This window comes from Sapajus apella, unplaced genomic scaffold, assembly GCF_009761245.1.
Source record: "Sapajus apella isolate SASKATOON/1434 unplaced genomic scaffold, GSC_monkey_1.0 scaffold21, whole genome shotgun sequence".
NCBI classification, from domain to species: Eukaryota; Metazoa; Chordata; class Mammalia; order Primates; family Cebidae; genus Sapajus; species Sapajus apella.
In genome coordinates, this window is record NW_022436961.1 from 10030325 (window position 1) to 10047772 (window position 17448).

The 17448-nt window shown below is 41.7% G+C and overlaps 1 protein-coding gene across 2 annotated transcripts in view; it reads left to right on the forward strand.

Annotated features, from left to right (window-relative positions):
* The window catches only part of FUT10 (fucosyltransferase 10), a 112713-nt gene that overhangs the window by 85884 nt on the left and 9381 nt on the right, over positions 1 to 17448 (forward strand). For both annotated transcript variants that reach the window (XM_032288271.1, XM_032288272.1), the window contains exon 4: positions 1125 to 1960. In XM_032288271.1, the coding sequence (XP_032144162.1) occupies positions 1125 to 1960 (836 nt within the window). The remainder of the gene's footprint in view (positions 1 to 1124; positions 1961 to 17448) is intronic.

The window sequence follows — 17448 nt, forward strand, 5'->3', positions numbered from 1 at the left end:
TTCTGTTTTTAAAAAATCTATCTTGTTTTTTTTTTTTCTGGCTTCTTTTGTATTTTTTCCTTTTTTTTTTTTTTTTTTTTTTTTTTTTTTTTTTTTGCAATTAATCAACCTGCCAACCTGGTTGCTTTCCTTTTTTGGTTTCCTTTCTCTTGTTCTTTTCGTTTTAAAGGACTATCTTTATCTCTTTATTTCTCCTGTCTTCTTGTAGAGAAAAAAAGCCCTTTGCAGGAGGCAGTGGAATAAATTCTCCTTTAGAACCTGGCCAGACATGACTCCCATTTCCTTTTTCATAATATGAGAAATGATAGTCTCCCTCTTTGGTGATCCTCTCCCTGAGTAGTTTTTGGGGTGAAAGCCTTGTGACTGACTGCCAGGCGCTTTGCAGTGACACTGTAACATGCTCTCTCTATATATACAAACTCAAGTGTCTGCAACGTCATCCATGTCAGGAATACTTAAGAAATTGTATATTACCTGTTGTGTTATTGTCTTAGTTCTTCTTTCTCAGTTATTGAAATAAGTTCTCCCTGATTGGGGTCTCCATATATATATATATATATATATGTATGTGTGTGTGTGTGTGTGTGTGTATATGTGCATATATATGTATGTGTGTGCATATATATATGTATATATGTATGTTTGCATATATATATGTATATGTGCATATATATATGTGTATATAGATGTGTATATATATATATATGCACACATACATGCATACACAGAGATTGAGAGAGAGATTCTTGCTCTGTCGCCTAGGCTGGAGTGCAATGATTCAATCTTTGCCTTCTGGGTTCAAGTGATTCTCATGCCTCAGCCTCCCAAGTAGCTGGGATTACAGGCATGCACCACCACGCCTAGTTAATTTTTGTATTTTTAGTAGAGACAGGGTTTCACCATGTTGGCCAGGCTAGTCTTGAACTCCTGACCTCAAGTGATTCATCTGCCTTGGTTGTCCTCCCAAAGTTCTGGGATTATAGGCATGAGACACTGCACCTGGCCACATGCTGCTTCTTCATAGCCTCAGACTCCTCTTTATCCTAATCTTACCAGGTAGACCCCAACGTAGGCGCCAGTAATCTTTTGGAAATACTAATGAATGTCTCATTTTCTTCTCCTAGGTACTGACTTTAACATAGATAGCTTACCTCTGCCTCGGAAAGCCCATCATGACTGGGCTCTTTTTCATGAAGAGTCTCCGAAAAACAATTACAAACTTTTTCATAAACCTGTCATCACCTTGTTTAATTACACTGCCACGTTCAGCAGGCATTCCCACTTGCCGCTGACTACCCAGTACTTAGAGGGCATTGAAGTCCTGAAGTCACTCCGATACCTGGTTCCTCTGCAGTCCAAAAACAAGCTTAGAAAAAGCCTTGCTCCGCTGGTGTATGTACAGTCAGACTGTGACCCACCGTCAGACAGGGACAGCTATGTTCACGAGCTGATGACTTACATCGAGGTCGATTCCTATGGTGAATGTTTACGAAACAAAGATCTCCCTCAGCAGCTGAAAAATCCAGCCTCTATGGATGCCGATGGCTTTTATAGGATCATTGCACAGTATAAGTTTATCCTGGCTTTTGAGAATGCGGTTTGTGATGACTACATCACTGAGAAGTTCTGGAGGCCACTGAAACTGGGGGTAGTCCCTGTATATTACGGATCCCCCAGCATCAGAGACTGGCTTCCGAGTAACAAAAGCGCTATTCTTGTATCAGAATTTCCTCACCCCAGGGAACTGGCAAGTTACATCAGACAACTGGATTCTGATGACAGATTGTATGAGGCCTATGTAGAATGGAAGCTGAAGGGTGAGATCTCTAACCAGCGACTTCTGACAGCTCTCAGGGAACGGAAATGGGGAGTGCAAGACATCAACCAGGACAATTACATCGATGCATTTGAGTGTATGGTGTGCACCAACGTGTGGGATAATGTCAGGCTTCAGGAAAAGGTAAGCAAATCAAAGGTAGGCATAGAGCCACCAGACTGGCTGTCTTGATGTTCCCTGTTCTCCTGCATGGCTGTTGCATTTCCTTCTGGTGTTGCTACCTCGTCAGTGTTCTTCATTCCTATCAGAGAGGCTGGGCCCTGCGGGAAGGTTGAATATTCCATTACTACCTTCTGGGACTGTCGTGAAGTTTACAAGCCCTGGACAGGCCTTTGTTCCTGAAGGCCTTCATTCTCCTTTATTGTTTCTGCTGGAGGACCACGTGCTGCACGTGGTGGGCAGTGACACAGAAAGCTACAGAAAAGGGGAAGAAGTCCCAAACTTAAAAAATTAAGAGTTCTTGCCAGGCGTGGAGGCTCACTCCAATCCCAGCACTTTGGGGGGTTGAGGCGTGTGGATCACTTGAGCCCAGGAGTTTGAGTCCAGCCTGAACAACGTGGTGAAACCCCATCTTTTCTAAAAATACAAAACTTAGCTGGGCATGGTGGCATGTACCTGTAATCTCAGCTGCTTGAGAGGCTGAAGTGGGAGAGTTGGTGGAACCCAGGATGCAGTGAGCCACGCGCCACTGCACGCCAGCCTGGGCACACTCCAGCGTGGGTGACAGAACGAGACTCTGTCTCAAAAAAGAAAGAAAGATAAAAAGAGTTCTGCTTATCATCCACACGGTCAGTCCTTTAACCTCTCCATCAATGCTGTGGCAAAGAAATATGGTAATTTCTGCAGGACCTCACACACTGACACTCCACAGTCTCTGCTTTCAAACTCATTTTCATTTCACTTTCTGCTCTAATATTTACTCTTTCTCTTTCCAGCACACACGTGCTTACTAATACAGAGAGAAACTACTCAAATAATGATAGGGATAATCCTTATAAAACTTTCTAAAATTGTTATGAACTTCTTAGTAATGTCTTCAAATTTCTAGATTGTGCTTAGTGTTTGTTTGCTTACTTTATTTATAATGGGAATGAACCTACTTTATGTGTAACTGAATTTGTTCAAAGGAAATTAGTTGAAAGAAAAAGAAACATTACTTTCAATTTCTCCTGAAATTTTTATAGAGTGAGGTGGCCCACACATAGCGTTTCCCTGTCACCCATCATCCCTGTGCCAGACTCTCATAGATGTGTAAGATTTTATCTAAATTTTCCTTTCCTTTTATTTCCTTTTTTTTTTTTTTTTTTTTTTTTTTGAGACTGAGTCTTACTCTGTTGCCAAGGCTGGAGTACAGTGGCACGACCTCAGCTCACTGCAGCCACCACCTCCCAGGTTTAAGCAATTCTCGTGCCTCACCTCCCGAGTAGTTGGGACTACAGGCGTGAGCCACTGCGCCTGCCTAATTTTTGTATTTTTAGTAGAGACAGGGTTTCACCATGTTGGCCAGGCTGGTCTCAAACTCCTGACCTCAAGTGATCTGCCCACTTCAGCCTCCCAAAGTGCTGGGATTACAGGCGTGAGCCACCACACCTGGGCTTATCTACATTTTCTGAAGGCCAACAACATTTCTTAAATATTTAAAGGTTTAATTTGGTTATCATATGAATTTTAGGTCAAACATAAACCTAAACAGCATGCGAAATTATTTTGAGGTATTGTATGTAAACCATATGTGACTTTCATATACTAACTATGTATGTGATAGACAAATTCAAAATATTTGACATTTTTTTTTAAGATTTTAAGAATTATGAAAATTTTACTTCTTCTTTCTCATTTTGTATAACCGTTCAACTCATAAGATCATTCATTTTATGCTGACTTTCTTGGTCCATAACACAAACACTAAACATGACATCATCCTTTTCAGAGAATGCATCCTGATTTCAGATGGCTTCCTGTATGATCTAATTTATAGGGCCATAAGCAAAAAATTAAATACACACACACGCGCACACACACACACACACACACACACACACACCCCTACCCACTCATATACCCACCCCTGTGAAAATATGAGAGAGTAGAGATCACATTAATTGCCCATGTTATCCCAATTATTTATTCTCAAAATATATCAAGGTTGAAAACAGAATTCCTGAGGGTGATGATTTACCTGGGCTAGGTTTCAAAATCATTTCAAGGCTTCAAGATTATATTCACAGAAAACGGAAATATGTAGACTCTAACTGCTTCTGTACCTCACAGAATCCCTATTTTGTTAATTATTAGGAACTGGAAGAGAGGATATGCTGGCATTGGTAAATAGCTTTAAAAAAGATGTAGGAGCTCATTCCTGCAGTTGTAACAGAAACCGCTGACTGAATGTGGCATTGCAGAATGCCCAGAGGTGGTATGATTGAATGTCCTTCTCTTTGGACTCATTGAGGAAAATGAGAGTAGGCGTTTCTCCAGCGGGCTCTGATTCCTCCCAGAGAGGTGGTCAGTGAAGATGGTTAGGAAGCTTTGCTTGCATTTTAATGAAGTAGTTCCAATTCCAAAATGCTAATGTGCTCATTATTGAAAAGCAGAATAAAACATTCTATGAAAGTAAATGAAAAGGTATTAGACTACTTTTCTTCTCTATTTTTTTTTTTTTTTTTTTTGAGACAGAGCCTTACTCTGTTGCCCAGGCTAGAGTGCAGTGGCACAGTCCTGGCTCACTGCAACCTCTGCCTCCCAGGCTCAAGTGATTTTTGTGCCTCAGCCTCCCGAGCAGCTGGGATTACAGGTGCATGCCATCACGCCCGGCTCATTTTTGTATTTTCAGTAGAGACAGGGTTTCTGCCATGTTGTCCACACTGGTCTCAAACTTCTGACCTCAAGTGATCCGCCTGCCTGGGCCTCCCAAAGTTCTGGGATTATAGGCATGAGCCACTGCACCTGGCCTCCAGTTTTCATTTGCACTTATTTTGTGGGATTTGTTCTATATGGCACAGTGTAAAGTAAGCTACTTAAATATGTTTCATTTTCCTTTCCTCTTTCAGCCAAAGCTAAAAGAAATAATTTAATTCCCTCTACCTCTGTTTATTGTAATCTTGCAATTGATACTAAACTGTTGTGTTTGAATGTAGAAAACACTGTTAGAATGTCAAATGCATTTCCCATTTCTTTGCTTCTCCTCCTCTCCCTCCCATAAATACACAGACGTAGTATGACTGATCTATTGCTGTGTAACAACATTGCCATGTCCAGATTTCATAACAACAGGATGAAGAACAGCATAATTTATCGTCTCATAGTTTCTTTTGGTCAGAACTCTGGTCATGGCTTAGCTGAGTCCTCTGCAAGGCTATAGTCAAGGTTTCATCTGGGCTGGATTCTCATCAGGAGGCCCAGTGGGGGAAAGGTTTGCTTGTAAATGCATCCACTTTTTGGCAGATTGATTTCTTGAGGTTGTAGGACTGAGGGCTTCAGTTTCTTGCAGGCAGGAGGCTGGAGGCTGCCATCCACTTCAAGAAGACACCCACAGTTCTTTGCCATGTGGGCTTCTCCAAGTTGGCTGTTCACTTCCTCACAGCCAGCAACGATGCCAGAGACTCAGCAGGACCTCTGACCCATACACACATACATGTAATCACACACACCCTGTGACCTTTGCTGAACTCTGTTAGAAGCAAGTGGGAAATAACATCTACACTCAAGGTGAAACAGACTGAATGTTTGCATCCCCACAAATTTTGTGTGTTGAAATCCTAACCCCAAGATGAGGTAATTGGGAGGTGGGGCCTGTGGGAGGTAATTAGGTCATGAGAGTGGAGCTCTCATAAATCGGATTAGTGCCCTTATAAAAGAGGCCCCAGAGAGCTCTCTTCTTTCTTTCTACCATGTGAAGAGACAGGAAGGAGATGGCCGTCTGGGAACCAGGAAGCAGTCTGTCACCAGATACCCAATCAAAATCGGCTGATGCCTGGATTTGGGTCTCACCAACCTCCAGAACTGTGAGGGATGAATGTTTGTTGTTTAAGTCATCCAGTCTATGGTACTCTGTTAGAGCAGTTCAAACAGCCTAAGACACAGTAGAGGGGATTACACAAGGGCATTACTACTGGGAGGTGGGGATTTGGGGTCACCATGAGTCTATCTGCTTCCCCTAGTGAGTCACAGTAGGCCTTTTCTCTATCTTATGTGCTTTGATTATGTAGGGGAGTCTTTCAGTATTGAAGATGCTATCCTGAAGTTAATTTTAATCAAAGAGTATTTATTGATCATTGATCCTATCCTCAGGTGCTATAATATGGGAGAAACAATAATAGCTCACTTGGTTATATTAGCCTTTTTATTTGTTGTTATCTTTGAATTGCTAACATTTTTCTTAAAAATTTTGTGTCTTCATTCATGGCCTGTGCTGTTCTACTCATAATGTCTTTGTCTAGTTTTTGTATATGTTCATGCTGGCCTCAGCATAAGTTGGGAAATGTTTCCTCTTCCTGTGTTTTCTGGAAAAGTTTGTGTAAAATTGGTATTATTTCTTCCTTAAATATGTTGTTTTTATTTTTATTTTTTTCAGTTCTGCTTCTTCTGAAATATTTTGTTGAATTTGCCATTGAAGCCATCTGTACTTGAATTTTTCTGGGAAGGTTTTAACCATACATTGATTTTTTTTTTTTTTTTTTAACAGATGAAGGCCATTCCTATTATCCATTTCTTCATGAGGGAGCTTTCGTAGCTGTGTCTTTCAGGGAATTTTTTTTTAATTGCATTTTAGGTTTTGGGGTACCTGTGAAGAACATGCAAGATTGTTGCATAGGTACACATATGGCAGTGTGATTTGCTGCCTTCCTCCCCTACACCTATATCTGGTATTTTTCCCCATGCTATCTCTCCCCAACTCCCCACCCCCTGCTGTCTCTCCCCTGTTTCCCCACAACAGACCCCAGTGTGTGATGTTCACCTCCCTATGTCCATGTGTTCTCATTGTTCAACACCCGCCTATGAGTGAGAACATGTGGTGTTTGATTTTCTGTTCTTGTGTCAGTTTGCTGAGAATGATGGTTTCCAGGTTCATCCATGTCCCTACAAAGGACATGAACTCATCATTTTTGATGGCTGCATAATATTCCATGGTGTATATGTGCCACATTTTCCCTGTCCAGTCTATCATTGATGGGCATTTGGGTTGGTTCCTGGTCTTTGCTATTGTAAACAGTGCTACAATGAACATTCGTGTGCATATGTCCTTATAGTAGAACAATTTATAATCCTTTGGATATATACCCAGTAATGGGATTGCTGGGTCAAATGGAATTTCTATTTGTAGGTGCTTGAGGAATCGCCACACTGTCTTCCACAATGGTTGAACTAATTTAGACTCCACCAACAGTGTAAAAGTGTTCCTATTTCTCCACATCCTTTCCAGCATCTGTTGTCTCCAGATTTTTTAATGATCGCCATTCTAACTGGCGTGAGATGGTATCTCAATACTGCCCAAAGTAATTTACAGATTCAACGCTATCCCCATCAAGTTACCAATGACCTTCTTCACAGAACTGGAAAAAAAAAACACCTTAAACTTCATATGGAACCAAAAGAGAGCCCGCATAGCCAAGTCAATTCTAAGCAAAAAGAACAAAGATGGAGGCATCACACTACCGGACTTCAAATGATACTACAGGCTACAGTAATCAAAACAGCATGGCACTGGTACCAAAACAGAGATACAGACCAGTGGAACAGAACAGAGGCCTCAGAGGCAACACAACATATCTACAACCATCCAATCTTTGACAAACCTGACAAAAACAAGCAATGGGGAAAGGAGTCCCTGTTTAATAAATGGTGTTGGGAAAACTGGCTAGCCATGTGCAGAAAGCAGAAACTGGACCCCTTCCTGACACCTTACACTAAAATTAACTCCAGATGGATTAAAGATTTAAACATAAGACCTAACACCATAAAAACCCTAGAAGAAAATCTAGGCAAAACCATTCAGGACATAGGCATAGGCAAGGACTTCATGACCAAAACACCAGAAGTATTGGCAACAAAAGCCAAAATAGACAAATGGGACCTAATCAAACTCCACAGCTTCTGCACAGCAAAAGAAACAGTCATTAGAGTGAATCGGCAACCAACAGAATGTGAAAAAATTTTTGCAGTCTACCCATCTGACAAAGGGCTGATATCCAGAATCTACAAAGAACTAGAACAGATTTACAAGAAAAAAACAAGCCCATTCAGAAGTGGGCAAAGGATATGAACAGGCACTTTGCAAAAGAAGACATATATGAGGCCAACAAGCATATGAAAAAATGCTCATCATCACTGGTCATTAGAGAAATGCAAATCAAACTACACTGAGATACCATCTTTCAGGGAATTTTAAACTGAGTTGTTAAACTGATTGGCACACGGTTATTACTAATATTGCTCTATCCCTTTTTTTTAAATTATATTTTAAATTCTAGGGTACATGTGCAGAATGTGCAGGTTTGTTACATAGTATACATGTGCCATGGTGGTTTGCTGCATCCATTTCCCCGTCATCTACATTAGATATTTCTCCTAATGCTATCCCTTTTCTGTACCCCAATCCCCTGCTATTCCTCCCTTATCCCCCTACCCGATGACAGGCCCCGGTGTGTGATATTCCCCTCCCTGTGTCCATGTGTTCTCATTGTTCAACATCCACTTATGAGTGAGAACATGTGGTGTTTGGTTTCCTGTTCTTGTGTCAGTTTGCTGAGAATGATGGTTTCCAGCTTCATCCATGTCCCTGCAAAGGACATAAACTCATGAACTCATCCTTTTTCATGGCTGCATAGTATTCTGTGGTGTGTATATGCTACATTTTTTTTATTCAGTCTATCATTGATGGGCATTTGGGTTTGTTGTAAGTCTTTGCTATTGTGAACAGTGCCACAATAAACATACGTGTCCATGTGTCTTTGTAACAGAATGATTTATATCCTTTAAATGTCTGTGGTATCTGTGTGTTACCTCTTTTGTTGTTTTGTTGTTGTTTTTAAGAGACAGAGTCTCGCTTTGTGGTCCAGGCTAGAGTGTAGTGGCATGATCTTGGCTCACTGCAGCCTCTGCCTCCCAGGTTTAAGTGATTCTCCTGCTTCAGCCTCCCTAGCAGCTGGGACTACAGGTGTGTGCCACTACACCTAGCTAATTTTTTGTATTTTTTAGTAGGGACAGGGTTTCACCATGTTGACCAGGCTGGCCTCGAACACCTGACCTCAGGTGATCTGCCTGCCTTGGCCTCCCAAAGTGTTGGGATGACAGATGTGAGCCACTGTGCCAGCCACCTCTCTTGTTTCTGATATTATTTTGTGTATTTCTTTCATGATCAATCTAAATAGAAATTTATTCATTTTGTCTATTCAGTAGAAGTCTCAAATGTAAAATGATTCAAGTCACATAACGTATGTTCTCATAACACAATGGAATTATATTGTTCCATAAAACGAATAAAACTTGTTTTATGGCACAAAATATGGTCTATCTTGGTAAATGTTTTATGTGCACATGGAAAGAATGATTTATTTTTCTGTTGTATATTTTAATGATTTCTGTTCCTGTTTATTATTTTTTTCTTACTTTGGGTTTAATTAGCTCTTGTTTTTTAAGTTCCTTAAGGCAGAAACTTGGATTATTGATTTTATATTTTTATGCTTTTTTTATTAAAAAAGATTTTTTAAAAGAGATGAAGGTCTTGCTATGTTGTGCAGGTGGTCTCGAACTCCTGGGCTCAAGGGATCCTCCTGCCTCAGCCTCCCAAAGTGGCCACCATGCCTGGTCTCCCTTTATACTCTTCTAATATACATGTTTAATGTTACAGATTTCCTTCTGGTTACTGCCTTAGCTACCTCCCCAAAATGTAGATTGTATTAACTTTAATTCAGTTTAAAAGTACTTTTAAAATTTTCATTGTGATTTTTCTTTGATCCAAGAATTATTTATTAGCATGATTTTTTAGATTTCACATCTTTGGAGATTTTTCCATGTGCTTTTTTGACACTGATTTTTAATTAAAAAAATTTTTAATTAATTTTTTTTTGAGACAGAGTCTCACTGTTGCCCAGGCTGGAGTGCAGTAGCTATTCACAGGTATGATCATAGTGCACTCCAGCTTTAAACTCCTGGCCTCAAATAATCCTCCTGCCTCAGCCTCTCAAGTAGTTGGGACTACAGATGCATGCACCTGACCCTGATGTTGATTTTTAATATAATTCCATTGTTATTTGAACATACATTATATAACTTGTGTCATTTTACATTTGAGACTTGTTTTATGGCCCAGAATATAGTCTATCTTGGTAAATGTATTATGTGCACAAAGGAAGAATATATATCCTGCATTGTTGGGGAGAATGTTCTATAGCATCCGTTTAATCAAATTGATTGGTAATGGTACTGAAGTCTACTATGTCCTCTGTGATCTTCTGTTTACTTCTGTTATCCTTTAAGAGGAATATTGAATCTCCACCTATAATTGTGTATTTGCCTGTTTCTTCTTTCAGTTCTGTCAATATTTGCTTCAAATATTTTCAGGCTCTGTTATTATGTGCATAAGCATTTCGTATTGTGTCCTCTCAATGCATTGACCTATTTATCCTTTTGCTCTCTAGTCAGTTTCAGGGGAGGTGCTGGCTTGATTGCCCGTGTCCTGTTTGCTGACAGTAAGGAGAAAAGAGTCGGCCAGCACTCAGTGTTGAAAGTTGCAGGTAGCGTCCCATGTTTTAATTATTAGCCTAGATTCCTTCCCAAAACATAATCAAAGTAGGAAGCTTACGCACTCCTATTTTATTGAGGAGCCTCATCCCAGCGAGCCAGAGTGAGGGCCAGGCAAAGGAAAGCAAGAAGGAAAAGTCTCTTTCTCTGTAGGAACAAAGTGAGAAGAATTTCCACGGGTTTCTGTCTCCTATTGGTTGTAGGTTTGTCCCAGGAAGTGTTAACTTCCCAGCACTTCTGTGAAGTGTAATGTGTGCATGTCAGTTTCCTGTGGGGTCTCAAAGCAACTTCAGTATGGAAGCGCCGGGGCAGGAGCTGAAAGGGACTGGTGCAGGCGAGAGGTGATGTGATTCTGTCACGGTGTGTCTATGTGAAGTCTGAGTCCACGAGGAGCTAGAATGAGACACCGTCTGTGCTGAGAAGGTCTGAAAGGTGAAATGGGAGGTGTCCAATGCAGCCTTTCTTTACTCCACTCAGATTCCCGTGTCTTTCCATTATATTCAGGCTCATACCATAGTATTTAAGAATTATGAGAGAGGATGCCATCATTTTTTTTTCGTACAAGACCTGTTAGTTAACAGAATTCTCTTGGAAATGTTGGTCAGCCCAAATCTCTGAAAAACTTCAGTAAGACGGTTAACGGAGCAAGCTCTAGGCCCCAATGCTGTAGCTGATCCAAGGCAGTAACTGATTAAGTGTCCTCAACCCATTCTTTATTTCCTTCACTCTTTTTTTTTTTTTTTGGAGACATAGTCACACTGTGTCACCCAGCCTGGAATGCAATGTTGCAATCTTGGTTTCCTGCAACCTCTGCCTCCTGGGTCCCAGCGATTCTCCTGCCTCAGCCTCCTGAGAAGCTGAGATTATAGGCATCTGCCACCATGCCCAACTAATTTTTTTTTGTATTTTTAATAGAGACGTGGTTTCACTGTATTGGCCAGGCTGGTCTCGAATGGCTGAATTCAGGTGATCCACCTGCCTCAGCCTCCCAAAGTTCTTCACTTTTGGCCAGTGATTTGAGTATTGCGGGTTGCATGCCTGATGCGGTGACCCAGACCCCCTTCCCTTAGGAGCCTGTGGTTGCCTTGTCCATCTGAGACTGTGATCACGGCAGTTACACTTTCCCCCGTTCATCATGGGACATGGACAGTGCCCTGTCCTGGACAGACCCTGTTTGATTCCACCACGTAGTGGCAATGTCAGCTCCTCGTGAGTCCATTACCAAGACTAGTGGAATAATTTCTTCATTTTCCTGCTTGCACAATGAACTCAAAGTGACCGGGTAGCAGTTTCAATAATGTAGATTCAAGTTCAGTAGGAACCTTCTTGTGCCCCTAATGGAAAAGAATGACCCCTTCCTCAACCACCCAGGAACCAGGAATCTGGAAAGCCTGGGGTTGCAGGGATGAGAAGCACAAAGAAGCAAGTGGGTCACTGGGAGTGAGGGTGAGATTAGTCAGTTCTACTCCAGTGGCTTGTTTCCTGTAGCTAGGTATTTGGAGCACAGTCCCATGTATTGACTACTGGTGTCTTAAACCCAGAGAGTATTGTACTTGAGCTGAGCCATTTACAAGCCATAGTTCTTGGAGGCTGGCTTCTTCTGAGTGATGGGGTATCTAGTAAAACCAGTGACTCCTGTGCCCACTGTCACATTGTTGTCACAGTGTCATGTATCCATTTTGGTACCTCCCTCACCATGCAGTGTGTCCCTGAATCTGAGTTTGTGTTGTACAAGATACCATGTTGCTGAAGAAGGTATTTTTCTTTTTTTTTTTTTTTTTGAAATGGAGTCTCACTCTGTCACAAAGGCTGGAGTGTAGGGGCACGATCTTGGCTCACTGCAACCTCTGCCTCCCAGGTTCAGGCAATTCTCCTGCCTCAGCCTCTTGAGTAGCTGGGATTATAGGTGCACACCACCATACCTGGCTAATTTTTTGTATTTTTAGTAGAGATGGGGCTTCACCATGTCAGTCAGGCTGGTCTTGAACTCCTGACCTCAGATGATCCATCCACCTCGGCCTCCCAAAGTGCTGGAATTACAGGTATGAGCCACTGCGTCCAGCCACTTACCCGGTTCCTGACGGTACACCCTAGCCTTTGCTGCTTCTCTTGGAATATAAGCTATTTCTTCTCAGAGTAGGACCTCTTTTTCACTTAGGTGCTGAGTACTGGTGATAAAGCAGGTGATAATAATTTTAATGGGGGTTTACTACCAGCAATGGGGCTTTTATTGCCATCAGGTGAATAATGCTCTTTAGAGCCACTCCTGGTACCAACGATCTTTTATATATGTGTGTGTGTGTGTATATATATATATATATATTAATTACGTTTTAGGTTTTGGGGTACATGTGAAGAACATGCATGATTCTTGCATAGGTACCTACATGGCAATGTGGTTTGCTGCCTTCCTCCCCATCACCTATATCTGGCATTTCTCCCCATGTTATCCCTCCCCAACTCCCTACCCCCTGCTGTCCCTCCCCTAGATCCCCTCCACAGACCCCAGTGTGTGATGCTCCCCTCCCTGTGTCCATGTGTTCGCATTGTTCAACACCCGCCTATGTGTGAGAACATACAGTGTTTGATTTTCTGTTCTTGTGTCAGTTTGCTGAGAATGATGGTTTCTAGGTTCATTCATGTCCCTACAAAGGACACGAACTCATCGTTTTTTATGGCTGCATAGTATTCCATGGTGTATATGTGCCACATTTTCCCTGTCCAGTCTATCATCAATGGGCATTTGGGTTGATTCCAAGTCTTTGCTATTGTAAACAGTGCTGCAGTGAACATTCGTGTGCATGTGTCCTTATAATAGAATGGTTTATAATCCTTTGGATATATACCTGGTAATGGGATTGCTGGGTCAAATGGAATTTCTATTTCTAGGTCCTTGAGGAATCACCACACTGTCTTCCACAATGGTTGAACTAATATACAATCCCACCAACAGTGCAAAAGTGTTCCTAGTACCAACGATCTTAACCTGGCTTCCACAGAAAACAGAAATGGAAGCAGAGCCATCTGTGCTGGGATTCTGTTAGGGAGTGCAGTCCTAGGGAGCTGGAGGGAGGAGCAGAGGACTGAACCAGGGAAGGAGGGAGGACAATAGGAGGATGTTACTGAGCTGAGTGTTAACTGGGAGTGATTGGTTCATTCTCAGGAGCCTGCCCCTGAGAAGCACATACGGCATCTCAGGATCATTCCTTCCAGGTAAAAAAGGGGAGAAAATTGATCCATGTGCCGTGCTTTCTCTGTGGTCCAAAATTTGCCCCACTGGTCCTAACTCCCTCCAACTCTTGGGTTGCATGTGTGTGACATGAGTGCTGAGAAGAGTTCTGCAGTGACTCCAGCAGTTAGATTCTAGGGCAGGAAGTCACATGGATGGAGATGAGGTATACTGTTGGGCAGAGGGACAGGCTGGCTGAAATCCAGTGACAACTCATAATACTTACCTGCTTGTTGGGAGCTTTCTCTCAGTGGTTTCTTATTGGTGTGCGTCAATATCAGATATTGATCGGGGCCATGTTGATCCTGTATAGATACCAATTTCAGCAAGGCAGCTGCAGTTGGGACTACTGTCAGGTGAAGTTCCTGAGTCCCCTATCATCTGCCGAGATTTATCTTGTTTTTGTCAGGGGTCAGAAATGTGAATTAATTGGTGGTGGTGGTGATTATGATGGGAACAACTCCTCAGTCTTTTGGGGCATTGATCTCTGCAGTTTTTCCAAGATGATGGTGGTGTTTCAGACTTAGTTTCCTGTCTGAGGTGGGCGGTTTTTATTTTGAGACGGAGTCTTGCTCTGTTGCCCAGGCTGAAGTGCAGTGGCACAATCTCAGTTCACTGCAACCTTCACCTCCCAGGTTCAGGTGATTCTCCTGCCTTAGCCTCCCGAGTAGCTGGGATTACAGGTGCACACCACCATGCCCAGCTAATTTTTGTATATTTGGTAGAGTCAGGGTTTCCCCATGTTGGAAGGTGGAAGGTAGCCCTGTGCAGGTGGAACGAGGGATAGATGAGGTTGAGAAGGTCAGGAATCTGCCAGTGTATGGTGCTCTTACCCTCATTCATGCCTACTTTCCCCTAGTCTAATGATCTACTGTTCAAGTTTCTTTGGATGATACTCAGCTGCTGCTGGGGTAGGAGATCATCGGTTTCTTGCTTGTACACAGCGATGGTTTAGGTCTTCAGTTGCCTCCAAATTGGCAATCACTTCCCTTTCAGCCCCATCTTTCCGCCCACTTCCAGAGGTTCTGTGTGCCACCAAATTCCACAGCATCTTGTGCATGCTGCAGTGGACATTGAGTTGCTTTTCTGCTTTTCCACTGCTTCTTAAAACTCAGCTTTCTCACATCAGCTAAGTCTTTCGCCACACATCTGTTAACTTTGCAAATTACAAAATTTTTTGTTTTCTCCATTTTTTTTCTTCAGGAATCTGTGCCGTAATATAAAACAGCTTACTGTCATTTTATGGGATTTCAGGAGGGAATGAAATTAATAGTATGTGTCTAGTCAACCATTTTTATTTGGAAGTTTCCGATTGATTGATTGAGACAGGGTCTCTGTCACCCAGGCTGGAGTGCAGTGGTGTGATCTCAGCTCAGGCTCACTGCAACCATCTGCTCCCAGGCTCAGGCGATCCTCCTATCGCAGCCTCCTGAGTAGCTGGGCGTGTAAGCGCATGCCACCATGCCTGGCTAGTTTTTGTGTTTTTTGTAGAGGGGTTTTGCCATGTTCCCCAGTCTGGTCTCAAAGTCCTGAGCTCAAGCAATGCAGGGGTCTCAGCCTCCCAAAGTTCTGGGATTGCTTGTGTGAGCCACTGTGCCCAGCCTATTTTATTAAACAAACTAGTTAAAAAAAATTTATTGAAGTTGTACTCTGATTCTGGCATTATTGTGCTAGACAATGGTGAGAAAGACATGGTCCCTTGTTACAGGGCTTACAATTTAGATAGACATTATTAAATAAAGGAATAAACTTTGTGGACTGCGAAGGAAAAGTTCTCTAGAATAGGAGATCTGGATACTTTTGGTAAAGATTCTACAAGGGTCTTCCAAAAGGTCATCTTAATCACTGACTGTTAGTACTACTGCCACGATATCAGAATACAGCTGTTACAGAGATTCCATTAACTACCATGCTAAGATGAGCTCATAACAAATGCTGCATTTAAGTGCACTGTCCTCATATTAAAGCTTTCTAGCATAACACATCCTTTATGTACTAAATTACCACCAGAAGTAGTAACCCTAAGTCATCAAATGGGCACTTACCAGGAGAGAATGAGCTGCTTAACGTATACGTTCTTTGAATAAACTTTTATCTACTCTCTTCAAAGGGTAAGACCTTATACTTCCTGTATCACAGACATCAGTTGTTCAAAGGTAGAAGTACCTTAGGTCAAAAGTTTTCTTCCTACAGATTAGACATGGTGTTTTAAATAGTTTGAATTTCTTTTTAAGTTAGAATATAAAGTATAAAAATGGGGGAAGACTTCTAGGAAAAAAGGATTTAGTACAAAAGGACTAAAAGACAAGATAATTTGGTTATTTCCTATCTGCATTTAAACTGAACAAAACAATCTGTCTTAAGGTTAATAAAATTTACTTTTTAACTGGAGTTGCCTGTAGTAATTTTCCATCACTTTATATATTTTATATATATATACATATGTAAATTTGATTGATTGATTGAGACAGGGTCTTGCTCTTCTGCTCAGGCTGGAGTGCAGTGGTGTGGTCATGGTTCACTATAGCTTTGACTTCCTGGGCTCAAGTCATCCCTCCATCTCACCTTCCTGAATAGCTGGGATTACAGGTGTGTGCCACCATGCCTGGTTAATTTTTTAAAAGTTTTTCTTTAAAGTTGGGTGCCTCACTATTTTGCCTATGCTGGTCTCAAACTTCTGGGATCAAGCCATCCTCCTGCATTGGCCTCCAGAAGCTCTGAGATTACAGGTGTGAGCCACAGTGCCTGACCTTTTTTTTTTTTTTTTTTGGGGACAGGGTCTCATTCTGTCACCCAGGCTGGAGTGCAGTGGTGCAGTCATAGTTCACTGCCGTATTGAACTGCTGGTCTCAAGCAATACTTCTGCCTCAGACTCCTGAGTAGCTGGGACTACAGCATGTGCCATCATGCCTAGTGTTTTAATTTTTATTTTTGTAGAGACGGGATCTTGCTGTGTTGCCCAGGCCGGATTTGAACTAACCTCAGGCAGTCCTCCCACCTTGGCCTCCCAAAGTGCTGGGATTATAGGCAGGAGCCACTGTACCTGGTCACTTTTTGTATTTTAAATTAAAGATGAGAAGGAACAATTCCAAGTGGGAGATTATTAGTTATCTCATGTTTTCTGTATATAAACCATCCATTTTCTTATCATTTATCTTCTCTTCTCTTCTTGAAGTGATGGTGTTAGAATCATACAATGTCAGAATTGAAAGTAGCTTAGAGATCACCCAAATTACTATCTCCTTAACTGCAGAAACCTAGCATTTCTATTTGACTCCTGTTTTATATTACATCTTTCTGCTGAAATCCCCCTTATGTTCATGCATCTTCTCTCCCATTTCTACTGTATTCTTACATATTAATGGTATTTGAAAGTTCCTGCCTGATAGTTCCAACACCTGAGTCATTTGTGAGTCTGGTTCTGTTGATTACTTTATCTCTTGACAATGTTTTGTTTCTCTTTTTATGTGTTTCATGATTTTTTTTTAATTGATTCCTGGACATTATGTACAAAAGCATAGAGACCAATATCAAAAAACATTTATGTGTGGCAGTGGGCATACCTCTTTTCTGTCAAGGCTGTTAGTGTGTGGGTGAATGAGGGGAGACGTGTATTACTTTGTTTTTACACTGCTATAAA